The following is a 23,516-nucleotide window of genomic DNA, read 5'->3' on the forward strand; positions in this document are numbered from 1 at the left end:
CTAATACGCTGGGGATGAGTACTGATGGCAGTCAATTTACACAAACAATCTAGCAGAGGAACAGCCAAAATCCAGGCTGAAAAGCCTGGAATACAAAGACACTTTGATGGACAGACCACGTCTCTGGTTTTGTGATCACACTTTTGTGATCAGAATCAAAGATTTCTTAATAGTGACTCTTTTCCCTTAGATTGTCAAATAAAAAACTGGACAGCATACAACCATAGCTATCCAGTGTGAATGCATCAAAATTATACCTCATGGCCAGATTGGCAAAAAATATAATATACTTTTGGTGTGCCAGAGAATTTTAGTGATAAGTTTATGTGTGCTTTTCACATAACTGGTTGAAAGGTTGAAAGGAATACCTGTGGAATTTTAATTTTGGCTCAACACTGCTCACACACAGTACAGGTTTCCCTCAACACATGCGTATATATATTTTGCCAAAAAGATGGTTGTAAGAGAAGTTTCACACAATCAGGATGGCTGGACAAGGCCAAAAAGTTTGTATGTTATTGTCCCCCAGCACGAGCTCTGTTTAGAGCTGCCTCAGCCACAGACAAGGAGCAGCCTCAGGGCATGCCTTCCTAGGCATGGGGGCTCCAGCAGTGGATGGGGTAGTGATGTCTTACCCATGGTACAGTAATGAGAGTGAGTCATTCTATCCCCATTCCCTAGAAGAAGAAAAGGATCAAGAGTTTTGCTTTTACAGTAATAAAAATCAAGAATGAAATCACTATATTTTTCAGTAAAGCCAAATATTAGAGTTCAACTTCCAAAAATTCCATTGTTAGGTAACAGAGCAAGATTTCTTCACCAAGTTTATGCCGTGACAGTGGTTGTTCATAATTGTGACCCTGTATTTGCAGTAAGACTGAAACTGCTTTGGGGAAGATGAGATTGGGCCTTTCCAAGGATGCTGGTGACTCAACTGGGATGACTGACCCAGGAAAGGCCACTGAGGGGAGTCAGTGTAAACTTGGATTGGCTGATGTCTACGGCTCTTTTCAACACTGAGATTCTGTGATTGATTCGCCTCTTCTTGCCCCAGCATGTTTTACCTTGGCAAAATAATGATAGAGTTTTCTTTCCTTATGTAATCTCTGATTTTCTCCAATTTATGGGCTAGATAGTGATCATTTTGGTTATCATCCACATAACACTATTTTTCAAATGTAAAAAAAATTCTCAGGGCAATACTCACATCAAAAATTTTCTTGACCACTTCTATCTGGATTTTATCAAAAAGATCAAAGTCCTTTTCTTCCACCAGCTTATCCCGATAAACACGATTTGCTTCATGCAGATAGAGCTTTACTAGGTCCTGTGTGGACTTTATACATTCCACTGAGGAGAAGAGAATGCCCTTCAAGGAGAACAGATAAAAAAGTAATACGAATAACAACTTAAAACTATGACAGGTACCATGTATTGAGGCCAGTTATATGACAGGTACTGGATTAGATGTTTTGCCAGACAAAGCTCATTTAACCATCATGACCATCCCACAAAGTCATTTTTATTATATCCACTTTGTATAATTTGGAAATTGGAATTCAGAAAGACAGGAAGCATGCCCAATCACATAGTGCATGGCCTTAGTTCTGAACCAAAAGGTATTCAGATCAGTTTGCCTGACCTTACTTAGATCCTGGAATTTTAACTGTTACTTTCCAAATCACCACACTGAGAAAAGATGTGGCTTCTCTGCTGTATTCCAACTCCTTAAGAGCCATTTTGAAAACTAGTCTAAGCTACAAGTGCTTATGTGAAATCCAAATGAGGACTAAGGGCTGGAATGCACATAGCTAAACTTTGCAGGTCACTAGTACATCTGTTTATCTCTAGGAGGTCCTCCTTCCTGTCTAACACAGAGATTATTCCACATGTTTACTGTTTTTTTTCAAATTTCTGTCACATCTCTGTTCCTATTAGCTAATGTCTTAGCTTTCTTTTTCACTGAAAAATAAAGACCACCAAGACTGGAGCCCCTCAACAACTTCAATAAGTCTTATAACTTAAAACTCATTCATTCCTGTGTTTGCCTTCATTGCTTTCCTTCTTGTCTTAGAGAAAAAGCGGTCATTTAATTGCTTGTCATTCCCAGGAGGATAATGCTCAGATTCAATAGCATGGCATAAAGGTCTGGTTATAATATAATTACCATTCTGCTTTCTCAAGATCATTCTGATCAAAACAACCCATAAAATCTAGATTTCAGTTTCATAAAGCACAGATTACTTTCTGTGCTTCACTTCTTTTTCTTTGTTTGCTCTGCTCATATTTCAAGCTCTAGATAAATTGGCATCCTTGTCTTCCCTGTCCAACATCACTTCCCTGATGTGGCCCACATAACCTTTTATGTATAAATATCTATTTATAAGAGAATTATTAGGTTCTAAAATTATTTTTCTTTGTTAAGAGGTTTGCCTCTTCCAGGTCATGGCAAGTGTCTCAAAGGAATAGAAATGGAGAGATTTCATTTTGGATATGGTTTGTTTTAATAATTTTATTACTAGCACCTAGCATAGTGCCTGGCATATTCTAGATTCTCAGTGGATGCTTGTTGAAGGACTGAATTAACTATCATTGAATCCATTGATTACTAGAACATTGCAAGAACCTCCATCAGTATTTTTGCTTTTGGTAATGGAAGAATAGCTGATCACAGACCAACCTACTGAGATCAACTACAAAAAATAGAAAAATTATTTTTAAGATTATCTTTTTAGAGGCATCAGAAAGTTGTGGAGGACTCCCGCCAGCAGAGTCTGCCTGTTGTGGCTGATGACGAGAATAAATGAACAGGTGACAACAATCCTGTGGAGAAAAAGTGAACAGCATGACCACTCCCTCAAGAGGAGAGCCCCTATGGATGCCTTGGCCACTCCCTCAAGAGGGGAGAGCCCTTGTGGCTGTTAAATGCTCGACCTGTGCCCGTGGGGTGCGGAGATCACCAGAGAGAGTGAGCAAGGCTTCTGCTTACTAAAGAGAGTGTAGTTGCAAGAGTGGATGACCTTAGAAAGATACCCCTTTTCCCTAAAATACAACACAGCCTACGCTCTTCGAAAAGCACTCGGGGTCATAATCTCTTACCTGGGCTGTTGTGCACATTCCATCCATGTTGGTGTGTTGACCACAACGGCTGATAGCCTTGGCTGACAGCCTTTGCATTCCTGTTCCTGGGCACCAGATGTGGCTGACTCCCAACGTGGGTGGGATGCACGCAACAGCCCTGGTAAAGGCCGATGAACCGGAGCACTTTTCAAAGGGCATAGGGTGTGTTGTATTTAAGGGGAAAAGGACATCTTTCCAAGGTCATCCTCTCTTGCAACTACACTCTCTTTAGTAAGCAGAAGCCTTGCTCGCTCTCTCTGGCGATCTCCGCCCCCCGTGGGCACAGGTCGAGCATTTAATAGTCACAAGGGCTCTCCCCTCTTGAGGGAGTGGCGGACGCATCCATAGGCACTCTCCCCTGGAGAGAGTAGCCAGGCCCTTCCCTTTTTCTCCACAGTATTGCTGTCACCTGTGCATTTATTCTCGTTGTCAGCCACAACAGGCAGACTCTGCTGGCTGGAGTCCACCACAGAAAGTAATCAAGTGAGCAAGGACTTAAGGGGATTGGACACTAGAGAGAAGAGGAGGAAGTGAGATTGACCCTGACTTTGGTGCCATTTATCTCCTTCAGGCATTTGCCATTTCACAAGCAATGACTTATAGGTTCAGAAACTATGGAGACAGAGAGAGAGGTTAGGATGCTGAAAAGCTTTCTCATCTCATGGGGTAGGAAGGATGGAAACTGGAGGTCAGGGATTATCAAGAAAGAGGTTATAGCTAAAAGCTCCCAGGGACTCTGTCAAATGGTTATATGCTAGGAGTGTGTGTGAACAAGTAATTCAGGCCTCACAGAAACTCAAGCCCAACTTCAGCCTCCTCAATCCCTGGTAACTGCTTGCCAGAAGCATAAGTATATAATTTCTGAAGGAAAATAACACCATCTAAACCCTCAAATTATCTGCACACTTTAGAACTTATAAGTCTGGCAATCAAATAAATTACTGGGAATACCAGGAGGTATGACCAAAACCAAGAAAAAACTGACCTACAGAAGATCTAGGTATTGTAATTACCATTCACAAACCTTATCAAAACTATAACTAATATGACCAAGAAATTAGATTACCAGGTAAAGACTCTCAGCATAGTACTGAAATCTTTAAAAATAAGTCAAACGGAAATTGTCAAATCAAAAATTATCCCCATATTATAGTTATAGAAATTGAGAGATTATCAAATGGGGTTGACAAGGAAAAGACACAGCTGAAAAGGGAATTGGTGAACAGAGATCAGCACAAAATATTCACACTCAATCACAAACAGGGAAAAATAAGAAAAATTACCCCCCCAAAATGCATAGCATATGAAGCACATGAGACACAGTGAAAAGGTCTATACATGCACTGGAATACCAAAAGTAGAAGAAAGGGAGAAGCGGAAACAATGTTTAAGAAAATGGGGGAAGGTCGACTTCTGGCCAAGATGGAGGCATAGGTAGACACACTATGCCTCCTCAAACAACCAAAATAAGGACAACAACAATTCAGAAACAAAGTAACAACCAAAACTGAAAGAAAATTAAACTGTATGGAAGTCTAACAACCAAGGAATTAAAATAGGCACATTCATCCAGACCAGTAGGCAGGGCGAGTTGGATGGCCTAAGAGAGAGGGGTGGTGGCACAGGAAGCGGTGACACTGGGCATGCAAGGAACCCCAGGCATGCAAGGCAGCAATGGGCAGACCCTGGGCACCCAAGCGGTGACTGGCAGACCCAGGGCATGGGGTGGCAACGGGCAGACCCAGTGAGGCGGCAATTGAGAAATGGGGCACTGTGTGCAAAGTGGCTGGCTGACTGTGCAGCGGCCCCACATTTGCGCAGATAACTGGGGAGCGAGACAGATCGTACAACCCAGGGTCCTAGCGCCAGGAAATAAAGCCTCAAAACACCAGTTGAAAACACTTGTGGGGGTTGAGCCTCAGGGAGAGACTCCCACCCTCTTGGAAAGTTTGTTGGAGAAACCCACAGGGTCCTAGAATGCACACAAGCCCACCCACACAGGAATCAGCCTCGGAAAATTCTGGTTTGCTTGGGGGAAGTGGTGGAAGAGGCTGAGGTGCAATTGAGAGCAGAGCAAAGCACCATTTTTTTCCCTCTCTGACCCCACCCCCACATACAGCATCAAAACCCAGCAACTTGGTTTGCCCCACCCTGGTGAACATCTAAGGCTCCGCCCCTCATATGTAACAGGTGTGAACAAACCAAAACATTATGGTTCAAGCAGAAAAACAGCTCAAATACCCAGAGCCAATACTTCTAAGCAACCAAGAGACAGCCAATCTATCAGATGCACAGTTCAAAACACTGGTGATCAGGATGCTCACAGAACTGGTTGATTTTGGTCGCAAATTAGAGGAACAAATGAAGGCTAAACTAAGGGAAATGAAGGGGAATGTACAGGGAACCAATAGTGATGGGAAGGAAACTGGGTCTCAAATCAATGGAGTGGACCAGAAGGAAGAAAGAAACAACCAAACAGAAAAGGAGGAAGAAACAGGAATTCGAAAAAATGAGGAGAGGCTTAGGAACCTCCAGGACATCTTTAAACGTTCCAACATCCGAATTATAGGGGAACCAGAAGGGGAGAGGAAGGGTAACAAGTGGAAAACTTATCTGAACAAATAATAAAGGAGAAATTCCCCAATCTGGCAAAGGAAATAGACTTCCAGGAAGTCCAGGAAGCTCAGAGAGTCCCAAAGAAGGTGGACCCAAAGAGGAACACACCAAGGCACATTATAATTACATTAGCCAAGATTAAAATGAAGGAGAGAATCCTAGAAGCAGCAAGAGATAAGGAGATAGTAACCTACAAAGGAGTTCCTATCAGACTGTCAGCTGATTTCTCAAAAGGGGCCTTGCAGGCAAGAAGGGGCTAGAAAGACATATTCCAAGTCATGAAAGGCAAGGACCTCCATCCAAGATTGCTCTATCCAGCAAAGCTTTCATTTAGAATGGAAGGACAAATAAAGTGCTTCTCAGATAAGGTCAAGTTAAGGAGTTCATCATCACCAAGCCCTTATTATATGAAATGTTAAAGGGACTTATCTAAGAAAAAGAAGATAAAAAACATGTACAGTAAAATGACAGCAAACTTACAATTACTAACAACCACACCTAAAACAAAAACAACTAAGGAAACAACTAGAACAGGAACAGAACCACAGAAATGGAGATCACATGGAGGGTTAGCAATAGGGGAGTGGGGGGAGAGGGGGTAAAGGTACAGAGAATAAGTAGCATAGATGGCAGGCAGAAAATAGACAGGGGGAGGGCAAGAATAGTATGGGAAATGTAAAAGCTAAAGAACTTAAGACATATGGACATGAACTAAAGGGGCGGAATGTGGGAGGGAGAGGGTGTGCAGGGTGGAGGGGAATGAAGGGGGGAAATGGGATAATTGTAATAACATAATCAATAAAATATATTTGAGAAAAAAAGAAATGGGGGAGGGAGGTGGGGATGGCTGGGATGATCGGAAGGGGTGGGGAAAAAGGCAGAAAATTGTACTCGAACAATAAAAAAATTTAAAAAATTAAATTTCCATGGAGTAAAGAATTAAAAAGAAAAAGAAAAAGAAATTGTAGCTCTAAAATCTCCAAAACTGAGAAAATGACACTAAACCAGATTCAAAAATGCTACAAACACTAAGCAGGATAAATATAAAAAATACCTCCTGGACACCTTAGGCATAATCATGAACTTTTTGAAAATCAAAGACAGAAAAAAAATTTTAGAAGTGGACAAGTGAAGAAAGAAACTTTTTTTCCCCCATAGACTCATACACTCTCAAAGGAACAGTAAGACAGAGATAATTTCTCAATAGAAACAATGGAAACCAGAAGACAATGGAATAACACCTTCCAAGTGCTGGAGGGAAAAAACTGCTGCTAACTGAGAATTGGTTGGAAGGAAATCCCCTTCCAAAATTCTTCAAAAATAAGAAATAAATGCATTTTTAATCTAATAAAACTGAAATGCAGCAAGAATAAAATCAATGAAAAGGGTAACATGAGGAAATCTAAATAAATATTGATTTACTAAGACAAAAATATTAGTGTATTATGGGTTTTCAATGCACATTAAATTAAAATAAATAACTAGCATAAAAATTGAAGACAGGCAAATTGTTGTAAGGTCCCTGCATTGTATGGTAATTGATAAAAGTACTTATTTATAAAGGAAAAAGGATAAAATAATGCATTTGGTAATCATTAGATGAATAGTAAAAGGATGAATAGCACACTAAAAGAAAAATCATAAAGAATAAAAATATAATTAGTTCAATAAAGTTCAAGAAATTAAAGAAAAGGAAACATAGACTAGACAGGATATACTGAAAACAAATAGCATATAGCTGATTTGATCTTAAATATTTATTATAACATCAAATATAAATGAACTAAACATTTTAATTAAAAGGCAATGATTATCAGACTAGATTTAAAAAATCTAACTGTATGCTGCCTACAGAAAATATATCTTGAGTATAAAAGTACAAAAGAACTGGATGAAAAGCTGGAAAACAATACAGCATAAACATACTAAAAGAATATGCAGTAACCATACTAATATCATACAAAGTTGACTTTAAAGCGAGAGCCATGGTTAGATATAAAGTGTGCTCAGTAATAAGAAAAGGGCCAGTCAGCTAGGAAGGCTGACAAATAACGACCTCGGGAGCTCTGTCAAGAAGTTAGAAATAAGAAGAACAAACTAACCCCAAACCCAAAGTGAGTAGGAAGAAAGAGATGCTAAGAGTAAATATTAATAATAAAAACAGATATCAAATAGAGACAATCAATAAAGTAAAAAGCATAATATTGTTAACTTTAGTTTCTTTGAAAACACTAGCAGAATTGATAACTCTCTAGTAAGACTAGTAGAAAATAAAAAGAAAAAAGAGAAAAGGCATACATAATCAATCTTCGGGATAAGAAAGAGGGCATGATGTCTGTTATAGCAGATATTTGAAAGATAATAACAGGATAATAAAGTGTTATGTCAACCAACTACAAATTGTTGACATCAACACCTTGCCAGAACTGATACATCAAGAAACAGAAAATCTGAAATGTCTAATATGTATTAAATAAATTAAATTTATAATTTAAAATCTTCTACAAAGAAAACTCCTAATGATTTCATCAGTAAATTCTTCTGACATTTAAGGAAGGCATAACACATTTTACAAAATCTTCCAGAGAGGGAAAAAAAGATGAAACACTTCCCACTATTTCTTAGTAGAGCTTCATAACCTTGGAATAAAAGAAAACAGACAAATTATAGGACATTCAATATAGATGCAAAAATTATACAAAAAATAGTAAGTGGAATCCAGCAAAATATTAAAAGCTTAACATGTAACAACTAAGTTGGATTGATTACCTAAGTGCAAGATTAATCTTACATTAAAAAATAATGTGATTTATCACATTTCCAGTAAAAAGGAGAAAAACATAATTATTTCAATAGATACAGAGAAATAATTTAAGTTTCAACACAGATTCATGATTAAAACTCTTAGTGAAAGTATGAAAAAGAAGAAATTAATCTTAATCTGATAAAGAGCATCCACATAAACCTGTAGTAAGTAAGCATCATACTTCATGGTCAACTACTGAAAGCTTTCCCCCTATAATTATGAATGCAACAAGACCACACTCACCACCTCTTTTCACCATTGTACTAGCAGTTGTAGCCATAACAATAGGACAGGGAAAAGAAATAGAAGATTTAAAGACTGGAAAAAAGAAATTGTTCTTATTTTTACCAACAGCCTGATTCTATGTACTGGTACCATCATAATATCAAACACAGAGGAGGAAAGAGTGCTTGAAGGCAGATGAAGGGGAACTTCAGGAACTAGGGAATGTTCTCTTTGAGCTGTGATTTTGAGTTGTGGTTACACAGGTGTGACAACTTCATGACAATTAACCAAGCTCTATACTTAGGACTTATGTGCTTTTCTACTTTTATGCTACACTTAGTAAAAAAAAAGTGCCTTTTTTTCTTTAAAAAAAAAAGGCATTCCATTAGGTCCACAGCCATGCATGAACTGTGGAGGGCAGGAAGAAGCACCCACCAGGAATTCTAATTCCAAGGGCTGTGTTTGGCAGTGAGGGTTGCTGTTGAGGACTCTCAGCCCTATTATAGCCAAACACTTGGGCTGACTGACAGTGAAGTGCAGAGTCAGCATGAGCATGGCAAGCGCAAACTTGGAGCCTTCTACATAGTGATGTGTCACACTGAGATGGGAAAGGATAGTTATTTCTGCTATTCAGAGAACTATCAAATTCTGTCCTGAATGGGACAGAGGGAGGAAGTGCAGAGCTGGTATCAATGGTAGGACCTCCACTCCAGCTGGATGGAGGAAAACATTGGACTCCCTATGCAGGGTTGTTGTCCAGCAGGCCTCCAGACAGGCAGGCAGGTGGGAGGATGTAGGGGAAGCATGTGGTCAAGCTTTGAGCTAGCAGCTCACCTCTGGAGGAAAGCCTGGGGCTGTGTTCTTTGGGGGAGGCAGGCACTTCAAGGGGGCTGTACTCTCCTACCCTTACAGCAAGTGGCTGACAGCTGGCAAGCTGCAGACAGGCCTGGCTGGGACACAGAGCCCAGGGGTGGCTACTGAAGCCACCTGCATCTGGCAAATAAACAGACTGGGGAACAAGAGACTCACCCCCTCTCCACTCTCACCCCTAAAACAAGGCTACAGTAGAACTTTCCTCAGTAAGCCTCACTTGCCCCAATTACATGCATGGTGGAGCTGAATATTCTAGCTTTGGGTGACTAGCATCATTGCTGATGCTCACCAGCTCTGTGATCATGCTCATGGTACTCGATTTGTCAGTGGCACAGCTTTGTTATTTCTAAACTGAAACAGTATTTTACCTCGTATGGTTGTTGTGAGTATTAAATCATCAGGCTTAGAACTGTGCTCAGTAACCATCAGTTACTGTCACAGATTAAAGTAAGGCTTTTTATGAGGGCTCACTCCAGGCTCAGATGATCTTTCCACTCTTGCCAGCCCCTCCCTATTGCTTGCTGTCCCCACCAGAACAGACTGCTTGTTACTTCACTAACATTGTTTTACACTTTTCTACCTCTTAGACTGTTCATCCTGGCATCTCCTAACAGGTAACTTCCCTGAGTCTCTGTTGAACTGGGGTAAGAATGTGTATCCCAAAGGGTTGTCATGAATATAAGGTTTAGGTTGTACAGGTGACAAAGTGCCCATCCAGATAGGAGCTAGGTCTGGGTGCTTCTGGAAGAGACTTCATGCCTCTTTTCTCTTGAGTTCTGCCACTATGAGCAATGTGAATTTCATCAAATGACTTAAACTTCTTTTTTTATTAACTTGGAAAATATAGATGGTAACATCCCCACCTCATCATGCTGCAGTGAGATTTAAGAGAGGTATCATGTGATAAAAATGTCCTTTGAAATTAATACTCAATAAAAGGATGATAAGCGTGGGTACACACAAATCTGGCCATCACCCAGGCCTGATGGCTATGGACCTAAAGACTCAGACTTGGAGCTGAGTCCTTCTTGCTACCTTAATCCCCCTAGGCTTGTTTGCCTCATTGGAAGTACAGATGAGAAGCACTGAATGATGTGGTGATGGAAAGGGGTCTAGGCCAGAAACCCAAAGACCCAAAGATTCTAGTTCCAGTTTCTTCATTGGCTGGCTGTGTGCTTTCGGGGAAACCCATATGATCTTAGCATGTCTCTGTTCCCTCATTTTTAAGGAGGTAATGCTTGGGAGGTCTGTGGTCTTTCCAGGAGGGCTCTCCAGTGCCAGTTTACAGATATTCTCAGAGACTGGACCTTGCTGCGGGGCTCAGTGATGCCACCTTCAGGTTAAGCCTCTGGGGGCATAGCTCTTGGATATTTGAACAAATGTTTAGTGGGTTTCTGCTCTTTATAACCAAGAGTCCTGGGTGGAACATGCAGGCCTATGTCAGGGGTGTCAAACTCATTTTCACTGGGGGCCACATCAGCCTCATGGTTGCCTTCAAAGGGCTGAATGTAATTTTAGGACTGTATAAAAGTAAGTACTCCTTAACTGTTAAGCAAGAGCTCGATGCTGCCACTGGATAGAAACAAAGTGCTGGGCCAGATGAAACAAAGTGGAGGGCTGGATTTGGCCCATGGGCCTTGTGTTTGCCATCTGTGCCCTATGCCCTCAGGATGTGGCCCTTGGCTAGTCTTGGGTTCCCCAAAGTCTGATCTACACAGGCAGTGTGCTGAGTAATTAATTACAAACACATGTGCTGCCCATGGAGGGTCCTGCCTGACCTGGCTGACACTTCCTTACAGGTGTGGCCTCTGCTTAGTGTGAAGGGCATTTTCTCCCAATAATGGTCCAGGGCTATCTCAGGGTGGGGTCTCTCTGAACTGTAGTCTGTGCAGATTCTTGTCTAGGATGGGAGAGTTGTGGACGTCACCATGTGAGGATGCTACACTGGACTGAGGGGAAGAGAGCACCAGGTTTGCTGTACTGTGCTCTCTGAGTGAAGGGTCAAGCAACTGGAAGCCATGGGCAGAGATAGCCCATCAGAATTCAGATGAGCAGCTGAAGGGGTCTGAAATGGCTTTGGCCTGGAGAAGAACCTGGAATATTTGGAACTGAGGATCCCAGAGGCCAGAAGGTGGTGGCTCAGGAATATTATGACATGGCTTCTTCAGGAGGCAGAGCCATCCTGCATGGTTAGGACATTCATTTTCATCCAAGCACAATGGATGTATCACCAGGGCCTGCAAAATAGTTTTCTCTTTCATTCTGTGCTGTTTTTTTCCCCAGGCATGCTGAAATGATTATGTAACATTATCTCCAAGATGCTGAGCCTTCTCCAGTCCAAAGGAACCAACTCAAAAATGAATTCTGTTTATTGGGAAGTAATTGAGCTGGCAGACAAACAGAACTCTGTTTTTTGAGGTCCTCACTCCCAGAGCCCCTGGGACTCTAGTACCAGCTTATGTTCTTGACTCCATAGGAACTGGGCCTCTGCCAAGAGTTTGGTGTTAACTATTATTTTACTAAGAATGTGAGGGACTGAATCATCACTGAGCCTTCTTTGATGTCTCAGAGTAGAGGGACTTACCTGGAAAATATTGGCCATGTCTCTGAGATTGAAGATGTAGTGGAATTTGACAGCTGTGGGTAGGAATGTGGTGGCAATTTTCTGATGGAAGGTGAGGGCTAGATTGATTAGCTGGGGGGTGGATTTCTGCAGAGATGCTGGGAAGTTCCCAAGCTTCAGGTGCTGAGTCAGGATGGTGCTATAGATGGAGGACAGGGCATCTGCTCCCGGAAAGGAAAGGACGAAAACACTGAAGTGACGCTGTGAGGAAACAGAGGCATGTGTGGAGGCCTGAGTTAGACACCTGTTATCACAGATTAAAAATCACCTTTTCTGAATTTAGATATAACAGTGAAGAATCCACCTAAGGGCTTTGGGTTCTATATTCTGGTCACATTTTTTAATACTAAATCTAAATTTAGGTTGAGCCTAAAATGACTAGAGGAAGAATGAGCTTTGAATCTTGAGTCAAAGATATCAATATGGGGTAGTAGGAAGTGAATTGAACTTGGACTTAGGAAACTGGATTCCAAATCTAAATTTGACCCCAAATATCCACATGACCTTGAGAGAGTCATTTCATCTCTATGACCCCTTTCATTTCTAAACAGCTACATGACCCTAGGTCAAGGAGTTTCTCTTCCTAGAAAGTTAATAACCGTTATGATTTACCAGTTTTAAAGGCTGGAGTGGGGTAGGGACAATAATTACTTATGATCAAGTGACATCAGCCCTGGTAAGGCAGCATTTAGGATCCCAGGGCCGTAGCCCCTCCCTTACCTGCAGACGTGGGTTGATGGTGAAGCTGCCTGAGGTGGGGTTCATACAGGAAACATACTGTACATTCATGATCTCCTTTAGAGACAGCTTGTTCCGATCATACCTGGAACAGTCAGAAACCACAGGTAAGCATTGTGTGAGGGGCCAGACAGATATGTGCCTTGTACAATGGGCCCTATCGTTCACGTGTTTGGGTGGTTAAAAAATATCCAGATCCATTCACAGAGACTGAGAAAAGACATGAGCCCAGGATAAAATCTTGAAGGATCCAATATTTATGGAAATAGCTATGCAGATTGACTAAGAGGTAGGAGGAAAATCAGGGGGGCATGGCATCCCAGAAGGCCAAGAAAGTCAGTATTTCCAAAAAGAGAAAATAGTCAACCACATCAAGTGCTGCCGAGAGAAGAAAAAAGATGGCGACTCAGCTGGATCTGTTGGATTTCATAATAAAGATATAGTTAGTAGTTGAACAAGAACAGTTTACTAAAATGGGGGAAATAGAAACTAAATAATACTGGACTGAAGATGAGCAGGAGATGAGGGAGTGAAGACAGAGTGAGAAACTTGATTATGCAGGGAAAGAGCAGTAAATAGAGAATGATTTTTTAAAACAATAGATATGTATGCAAGTTTAAATATATGTATGAAGGAGACAGGGGACTAGTTGATGAAATGAGGATTTTAGGAGGTGGAAGAAAGTAGAATCCAGATGCTGGTGGGTGGTTATGCCTCAGGGAAGATGTAACAGGAGCAGGGACAGAGAGTACTTGAGGGTGCAACTAAGTTGTATAGATGTGTAAGCAAGATGGCAGATGGCCCGTGGTTATCAGCTGAGTTGGGTGGGAAGCTTGTGGACATTTCTGAGCGTGGAAATGTAAACATACAGAAGCAATATGGTAGAGTTTCCAAGAAATTTCTGCTTCTCATTTAAGACTTGTGACCATGAATGAATCCAAAGTAAAACTGGGAAGTCTAACTCTGATTCCTTCCAGTTTAATTCTGCTGCTCAGATGCTGGTGTGGAGATTGTGGGTGGTTGTAGATGGCAGGCATTCAACAGAGACTTGGGAATGAATGAAAGGTGACTCAGGTTACCACCCCAACTCTAGTTGTCTCTGAATTCCCTCTTCATACTCTCCACTGTTTTTCATCCACTGATTCCATGTGAGGTATGAAGGTGAGCCAAGTGATCTCAAATCACTGACTTGTTTTTTTTTTTTTTGGCAAGTTCAGGCTTTTTGCCATTAAAAACTATACTGTTACAAGAGATAATATTGAACCTATGAGTTGCTATAAAGAGACCAGGGTCGTTAAGACCCGCAGACACTCAGCACTATGCAGGATGTTAGGTGTGGTTATTGAGGTGCCTACTCGGTGCTATGGGACCACTAGGAGGGGAAGGGGAGTGGTTCATTCTCCTCTGGGGATCTGGAGAAGGTAACTTTTGAGAAGAATATTGAATAAAAAGTAGGCTTTTTCCCTTAGATGCGAGCCCAGTACCTTCTTTTCACTTGGGGAGCAAAGCCACTGCCTGAAAACGCCCTCCAGAGAGCAGAGACTCCATGAGGAATGGAGTTTCAGGGGGAATCTCCTCTGGCACCAGAGCCAGGCTGAGGTGTGCAGCCCCCAGGGAATGGCGACGGGCCCACAGTCTTGCCTTGGTCCTCTCCCCACCAGCCCCTGTGCCCAGTGTGGGCTCTTACCAGTGCCCATAGTCCAGGTGCTGCCTGATAATGGTGTGGGGCTGCACAGTCCCATAGGCATCCACCTCGGGCATGTTCATGTCATCAATGAAATAGATGAGCTTCTTGTTCCCTGGGGGGCCATAGTTTCTCCCAGCCTTCTTTTCTAGAGGCTTCTCCAGGAAAGCTGACAAGAAAGCCAGTTAGTGAGAAAAGGATATTCAAACCTCAGGTGTCGGGACCAAGACAGAACAGAGGTCAAGGACAGGCTGGGGTACAGCATATATATGCATGCTAACAGCAGCAGTAGTCAGTCCTAAATGCAAGTGTTCCACAGGACCAGGTGACATTGGAACGGCCTGGCAGTGCCCCCCAAAATTCCCTACAGGCATTGAACTTCTTACTCTGTGCAGTGTGTTAGGCTTTCAAGAGCACTAATGATCTTACTTTACCCTTATCATGTCATTGTAAGACTAGCACTACTATCTCATTTTAGAGATGAGGGAACTGAGGCTCAGAAGAACAAAACAACTTTTCTAAGATGGAGACAGTATACAAATGCAGGGCAAATGATGAAACCCTTGCTCCTCCTAGCATACTTGTGGTCACAGTTTTCTTTGTTTGTAGACCAGACCCGAAACAAAAGATACTTTGATTGTTCCAAGGTCTCAGAAAATTTCTGAGAAGTTTCCATTATCATGAACTCCCCTTCTCCCCAACACCTCCAGGCTGTCTGGCTTCTCCCACAGCATCTCAGGGTCTTTCTGGAGGCTCAGAGCAAACTCTGCAGGAGGTCTCTCTTCAATTATCCAGCTAGGGGAACAGAATCCAACAGGATCATTTCCCTACCTGACAGGACTTGTTCAGAACAAATTTAAGTAATAGGGTGGAGGTATATGTATTTTTTTCAATCAGGCAACTAAATATTTATATATTGCAAGAACCAACATTTCCTATTATAGCTGGAAGTTCTAAGAACCCTCTGATTCTTTCTCTTGAAAAACAAGTTTGTAAATAAGGAGAAAGTGCCAATAGACATAGAAGGTGACAGATAGAAAGACAAGTTCCTTCAAGAAGCTTGAATATTCTAATTTTCTGGTCCTGAGTTAAATTAAGTGTTTAAAATATGAATTAAATTTAAATTTAATTAGCATCCAATTAACATACACTATCAACCAATTAATCACCCAACACCTTCTTTCCCCCTAAAGATATAACAACTATGTAAGAGATCTGTCAAAATGAAATATAATTAATGGGCTGCCAAGGATGTATTTTTGAGAACAGTCCTTTCAAGAAGAAATTCTACCCTTAGACTTGTTTCTCCTCCTCCCAAAGCAGTGATATTCAAATCAACCCCTGAAAATAATTAGAACCCGTAATTTGGGTTGATTAAGCTCTTTGTGCTTCTAAAAGATTGTTGACAAGAAAAGCCTGTCAGTTAGTGACAAGTGGCCCTGGAAGGCAGCGGATTATCTCAAAAGGACATGCTAAGTGCCCCAGAGAAAGAGAAGCCCCCTAGGGAAAGGCACGCACACTTTGGTCCCTTCTTGGCCAAGTCCCATTCTGAGTCCCTCTGTCAGAACTGTAGCAGGTTATTCTGTTTCCAGCCAGAACTGGAGGAGCAGAGTGGAATTAAGTGTCAGCAAACACATTGATGTTGAAGGTGCCAAACACATGAGACATATAAAGAAATGGGCTCTGCATTGTGATAAACAAGTGCTGAGGGTCGATCCACACCTAGGCAGGAATTCCTCCGCATCACCTTACTGACTTTCTCTGGGTGGGGTGCTCAGCATCTAGCAGGGGGTCCTGTGAAGCAGCACCAGCTGCCCTCCAGCGCTGTTTGACCAGATCATACGTTTAAGGAGCCATTTAATCTTCAAAGTGAGTTCGTATTTGTTATCTCATTTTGCTGTCTCCACTGCTACCATCCTTCTCTATCAGCTCTCAGTAACTACAAAATCTTCCCAAATGGCCTTCCGACTCTCACCCTAGTCCCCTTCACCGTATTCTCAAAACAGTATACTAGGTAGCCTTGTAAGATATAAATCGGGATGGCCAGTCCCCTCTTAAAGCTCTGGGCTGGCAGCCCATCTCACTTGGGGCAAAAAGGCAGTCTGGTTCCATCTGCAGACCTTGCAGCTCTTTTTCTCTGCTACTGCTCCTCTCCTCACTCCCTCCATTCTGCCTCAGGCCCTTTGCTCTGGACTTTCCTCTGCCTGGAATCTCTTTCTCCGAAATGCTCACACAGTGCTTCTTACTTACCTCAGGTACTCACTCAAATGACTCTTTCTCAGTAAGCCCTTCCCTGGCACTCTATCTAAAATTACCACCCTATCCTAGTCCCTGTCCCTGCTTCACTGTTCTCCGTAACACTTATTATCACTTAATATCCTGCATATTTCCTTTATTTATCTTGTTTATTGTCACACCCCCTGCATTCCGAACACCACTGGGACAGCAATCTCTGTTTTTCTCATTGTTGTGGCCCCAGCACATAGAATATTATCTAGCATAAAGCAGGATGTTTGAAAAGCATTTATTACATTAAGGAATAAATGAATGAAGCTTATTATTGTAAGGAACTTCATGAGTAGCCAAAGAAAGACCCGTCATCCCCACTTTGTAACTAAGGTAATAGAGGCTAAGGCAGGTTGAACACTTTGCTGGAATGAGAATTCTGGTCTGTGGATGCTGATGTTACTGCTTCTTTCATGTCCTAGGGAGAAAGACCTTGAAAGCCATCACTTCCGAACCATCTCTAGGGACATCCCTGGCCATTCCAGTCCCACCGAGTCCCCCAGTCTCAGAACCTAGAGCAGTTCATTCATGCATCCATGGAACATTACCAGGACCCTGCTTTATACCGAGAATTTAACATACATTATATCACTGACCCTGAAGAGCTGCCCCATTATATATTATAACCAGTTTTTAAAAAGTCTTTTAACAAATGAGAAAACTGAGGCTTAGAGACATTAAGGGACTTTATCCAGTCATACAGCTACTGGGAACAACGTCAGGATTCCAACCTGGGTTATCTCATGTAACCACTTCTGTAAACTCCTTCTTAAACATCATGGCAGCATGGCTTCTGCCCTCGAGGAATCCCCAGCTTAGTTGACTCCTTGCCTGAGCACATTTGGACAGGGAGCATTAGTAATTGTTCACATCTTACTTTGCATCAGCATGATTTGTATACCTGTGTTTGAACTATTCTTTTCACATTATCTAATTTTCACATTAAGATTTAGATATATTGTAAGGGCTTTGTGTTTATTCTTTCAAATATATTATGCTTTGCATGATTATAAAAACAAAGCATATTCATTATATAGGGATAAAAAGCATAACAAATCATAAGGATGAAAATGAAAATTACCTATAGTTCTTCACCTAGCAATAAGCATTACTTTCAGCATTTTGGTGTATTTCATCCTAGTCAATTTGCTCTGCTAGATTTTCCCTCTACAAGGTCAGAATTATACTGCATATTCTACTTTTAAAAAATTCACATATTATAAACATCTTTATATGATAAATACATATCTCCCTAAAACTTGATTATTTTTATTAATCCAAGCAGGCTTTTATTTTTTTAATAATAAAAAGTCTGTTTAATAAAGAAAGTATATATTTAACAGAAAAATTGGTAAAGCTTAAAGGCACATTGAGAGTGCTTTTTAAAATACAATTGGAAGGGATTAATTTCACTTATCACTAAAACAAAATTCAAGAAAATTTTTTTGAAGTTTTTCTTTACTGACAATTTTTGGAAAGTAAAGTTCATTATAGTTTCCCCACGGAGGAGCAATGTTAAAATATGAGGTTATATTCCTGTACCAGGATTCAGCATTCAAATAAATCATTGTTCTAGACATTAGTATGTCATAAATGGAAAAAAATACCCTAAAAGTCTAAAAAGTCTTTACTAATTTAAAATACTATTCCCAGTTCCATTAAAAAGGCATAAATACAGGGCACATATTAATTACAAAAGGCATTCCATGTGCTATTAAGTGCCCACACAGGAAGAAAATGTAATAGGGACCTAAAACTGAAGTACTCATTATATTTAACATTAAGTAATCTTGTCGTCTTAGAATTTAGGGTGTTGCTAGAGAAATAGAAGGCACAGAATCTTTAAAAAGTTGTCCAGATATTTAAAAACATTTTTGATACATTTTCACAGAGGTATTCAGCTACCTCACTAATTCTAGAGGTATCTCTTCACAACGTTTTTAAAAGATTTGACATGATATATGTCCCCTTATTATCCCTTCACTGCTCAGTTCACCGAAAGCCGAAACCGTAAGGGCTGCATCAGAGTCTGCCCAGTGATTGTTGGCTTTGCTGTTATTAAAGCCCCTTCTCACTCCTGAGAAAACTATAGAGGGAGCTACCTGGTCAGTGGCAGGGACTTTAAAAAAGGCTGAAAAACATTTGCTTTATCTTGAGTTGGCCAAAAGGCATGAGGATAAACTAATGTTGGTTGTTTACAGAGCAGAAAGTGCTATGTAAAGTCAATCTGAGATGCTATTCTTATGGGTGCTTTTTCTTTAAAGAAATCTGATGCAAGGAGCTGAAGTAAGTTACATGACTGTTTCCCTTTCACTTTCTCAAGGTGGTTTTCTGGACCTGGTTTTATGTAAGTGCTTGGCCAATGGTGTTAAGTTATCTGGAGGTTTGAGGGACATCCTGTTGATTAACAACAACTAATTAAAGAAAAACCTAATTAAGAGAAGCTGGTCACACAAATACCTAGCATTAGGGCTAGAGAAAAGCACCCAACACTACACACAAACACCTCAGGATGGGCATTTTACAGGAGCAATGAGATCCACAGCCTTCCTAACCAGCGTTGTGCAGCACCTAAGAATACGTGCTCCGGTCCTAATTGAACCAGGACAGTTTAGGAATTTCTATGGATTTATCCTTGCTATAGTGCCAAGGGGAGGGGTCTCTCGGTCTCTGCATGACCTTGTTGCTGCATTGCTGCCTGCCTCAGATGAAGTGCTCTGTAGACCACTGTTCCTGCTGCAGCTGCTGTTTCTGATTGTGCAAGTGGCTTTGGGTGGCCTGCACCAACTGGCTCTGCTGGGCCTGCTGCACTAACTCTTTGTGTGACCACTGGTTCTCTGTGTGGTGGTCGTGGCACAACTGAGAAACATGCCTCCCTGCTACTGCCTCCCAGGCCTGGGTCTTCCTCTTCAGCTCCCCACTTTCTCTCCTTCCCAGCATGATCACAGGGACCTCACTCAGTTGCTTCTGCAGTGATGGTTTTTCCTGGAGTTAGTGGGTGGGGCCGTTGCAGCTGCCTTGGCGTGGGCTTCCTTGAGCTCCTCCTGTAATGTCTGTGGTTCTCTGTACTGTTTCTCCCTCACTGCCTGCCACTGCTGCTTCAAATCAGATTCTAGCTTTTCCTTTACCAAGAGATGTATCTCGAGCTCCAAAGTACTTTTGGCATGTTAGGAGGCTAATTCTTTTCTCATTCACAGGATCTTACCACTTTCTTGTGCATAGTTCTATTGACTTTCAGTTTCTCCCCAATACTCGTTAGTTTTGTTGGTTAGCTTTCCCAGTATGGATTTAGTGGCAGTCTGGACAAGGCACTGCTCGTTAGCAAGCAGCCTAGTTTTCTTCGTGACCACTTTTGCTAGATTTGAACTTCTTTTATTTGCTGGTCAAGCTTCATCACCTCCACTGTCTTTTCTGTAAGCTCTATGGTGGCCTTTGTTGGCCTCTCTGGTTTCAAAAACTTAATAGTAAAAGGAAAATATAATGTAGGAAAAATACTGGAGGCCTCAGAAAACTTGCTCCCAGAGTCCAGCCTTCATTCCACAGGTCACTGTGAGTGACGGAGGACAGATGACCAGGAGGTGGGGTCAGGGCCTGCCAGGTGCACAGGCAGCAGTCCCTTGCTGCAGGTGCTCTTCATTTCTGGGATCTGAGCTCAGCAGGAGGCCAGACCATCCTGTAATGATGCAAATCACAGCTCAGCCTGGTCCTGACCAGGGCAGCCTTGAGCAGCACCCCAATGTCCACCTGCTGGTCAGATCCCAGAGGGGCACTATGGTCCTGGATGGTGCTCCAGTCCTCAGCAGTGCCATTGTCCTAGAATGGACAGCCCTGGCACTCTGGTCCCTGGCTTCCCTAGTCTACACTCTGTGGGAGTAGAAAAAGTGAACAGCAGCAGGAACCTGGCCCCAGATCTCTTAAAGTCATCTGACTCCTCTGGGAACTGCAGTCCCTGTGTTGCCAGGCCTGTCTCCACCACAGTGAGCTTGCTCTCCTCTGGCCACGGGCAGCCCTGCTTGCAGTCAGGCCAGCATCCCATCATCAACTGAGGTCAACTCCTGGGCCAGGTGGGCACAAAAAGATGCTTAGGCATCTCTTGACTCCCCTCTACAGCCTGTTAGAATCAATTGGAGACTGTTCTTTCTTTTACCACACCGAACGTGGAATGTGGAATGTAGGTCTCTCCCTAGCCACAACTCCATGGTGACCAGGCAGAGCGGGTGGATCCAACTGAGTTTTTGTGGGGGACTTTGGCCCCAGTAACTGTTGGTGTTGGGAACATTTTTTTTGTTATTAATTTTTTCCTTCTTTCTTTCTTTCTTTCTTTCTTTCTTTCTTTCTTTCTTTCTTTCTTTCTTTCTTTCTTTCTTTCTTTCTTTCTTAACTTTTTTATTGATTATGCTGTTACAGTTCTTCTATTCCCCCTTTATTCCCCTCCACCCTACCCCCCCATCCACACCATTACCCCCCCTTTAGTTTATGACCATGTGTCTCAAGTCCTTTAGATTCTATATTTCCCATGCTATTCTTGCCCCCCCCATCTATTTTCTATCTACTGTCTATGCTACTTATTTTCTGTACCTTCTCCCCCCTTCTCCTCCTCCCACTCCCCTGTTGCTAACCCTCCTTGAGATCTTCATTTCTATGTTTCCACTCCTGATCTAGCTGTCCTTTTAGTTTGCTTTCGTTTTAGGTGTGGTTGTTAATAACTGTGAGTTTGTTGTCCTTTCACTGTTCATGTTTCTTTAACTTCTTTTTCTTAGATAAGTCCCTTTAACATTTCATATAATAAGGGCTTGGTGATGATGAACTCCTTAAATTTGATCTTATCTGAGAAGCACTTTATCTGTCCTTCCATTTTAAATGAAAGTTTTGCTGGATAGAGCAATCTTGGATGTAGGTCTTTAGATTTCATGACCTCTTTCCAGCCCCTTCTTGCCTGTAAGGTCTCTTTTGAGAAATCCGCTGACAGTCTGATGGGGACTCCTTTATAGGTGACTGTCCCCTTAGCTCTTGCTGCTTCTAGGATTCTCTCCTTCATTTTAATTTTGGCTAATGTAATTATGATGTGCCTTGGTGTGTTCCTTCTTGGGTCCAACTTCTTTGGGACTCTCTGAGCTTCCTGGATTTCGGAACATTTTTTTTTAAACAAAAAATATTCTGAAGTTTCAGTGATGGGTTTGGCTGCTGTCATATTCTGCTCCCATAGCTAGACCTTGAGGTCCAAGTTCATCTTCAGCTCAAGGAGATCCTTTGGCCTAGGAGATGAACTTGTCTGACTTCTCACCACTGGTCTTCATGATCTTCATACTCCAACTGAATATAGCCTTCTCCTTGGGGAGCAGCTGCCTGGAAAGAGGCCCCAAAGCCTGATTTTAATTGTTGCATTGTGTTCCATAATTCAGAAGTACTAAAATTTAGGGAATGGTTTCTCTATTATCTAAAAATACATTGTTTTCAATTTTCTTATATTTGAAACTTCCTTCTCCTCTTCCAAGCAGAGCATCTTGCTCACTGGAGAGACAGCTTTAAAAATTTAATTTTACATCATCTTCTTTGAAGACATTGGGCAAGCAGACAAGTGTTGTCTATCTGTGATAATGTAAGTCAGTGCTCCTTGGAGGTCTAGAGTTTGATCATATCTTTTATGATCCTTTCCGACAGTGAACTTTCAATGAACAGGTTACAAATATTTGTTTTATGCAAAGACACAGACACTTGAGCTCCTCTCTAATTAGTATAATTAAGCACTCCTATATTTGTTGAACTAATAATTCAAACCGCAGTTGGGTGATGAGAGAATTCCGGAACAGTTGAGAGCATAATTTCTGGCCCATTCTCTCAACACTGCAGACACAAGCCCATGTTGCCCTGACTGAATTCTTTGTGTCTCCTTTTCTCTTTCCAAACTATCCTGTCTGTGGGTCATTGCAAATTCTTCTATTTTAAACAATTGTATTTTCAAAATGAGTGAGACGAGGCTGAGTTGAAAGTATTTTAAAAGACATAAAACAGACCAACTCAAATAAAGAGTAAAATGGATTCTAAAACAATGTAGGAGATGATACTAAATGGCACCAGTGATCAAAGATGGTGGAATTACTGCAACCAAATAAAAATGTGTCTCACACTGCCCTCTATGAACTGCTGCCCAGTAAGTTCAGAACTAAACCTGTGTTTAATTACAGTAACCATCCTGGCCAAATCCATCTCTCTTCCTGTATGAAAAAAATCAACTACTAAATTCCAAAAGCCATATATATCATGAATACATATAAAAGGTTTGTCAGGCTAAAAAATAGGTATTACCTTCTACTGAGATTTTACAGATGATATAAAAATAGCTTAAAATAATCTTTTATCATCTTAACCCTCCACAAAACCCAAGGAAGGCCCCTGAAATTGTGCCTCAGTGGAGGGAATGGCAGCAGTGCAGCTGGGTATGTGGAGTTTAGAGAGGTGGGCGGCACGGAGGATGAGTGCAGATCTGTGCCTCTCACAAGCTGAGATGCCGCGTTACTCACTGTTATTAATCTGTGCCTTGTACA

General features: G+C 41.6%; 1 protein-coding gene across 2 annotated transcripts in view; it reads right to left on the reverse strand.

The window, feature by feature from the left end:
- Window positions 1-23,516, reverse strand: part of DNAH9 (dynein axonemal heavy chain 9) — a 368,257-nt gene that overhangs the window by 156,115 nt on the left and 188,626 nt on the right. For both annotated transcript variants that reach the window (XM_053672723.1, XM_053672722.1), the window contains exons 39-42: window positions 14,689-14,854; window positions 12,984-13,086; window positions 12,225-12,464; window positions 1,208-1,369 (exon numbers count right to left, since the gene is read on the reverse strand). In XM_053672723.1, the coding sequence (XP_053528698.1) occupies window positions 1,208-1,369; window positions 12,225-12,464; window positions 12,984-13,086; window positions 14,689-14,854 (671 nt within the window). The remainder of the gene's footprint in view (window positions 1-1,207; window positions 1,370-12,224; window positions 12,465-12,983; window positions 13,087-14,688; window positions 14,855-23,516) is intronic.

The sequence above is a fragment of the Artibeus jamaicensis genome, unplaced genomic scaffold (genome assembly GCF_021234435.1).
Source record: "Artibeus jamaicensis isolate MK-2021 breed Jamaican fruit bat unplaced genomic scaffold, CSHL_Jam_final contig_781, whole genome shotgun sequence".
Classification (NCBI taxonomy): Eukaryota; Metazoa; Chordata; class Mammalia; order Chiroptera; family Phyllostomidae; genus Artibeus; species Artibeus jamaicensis.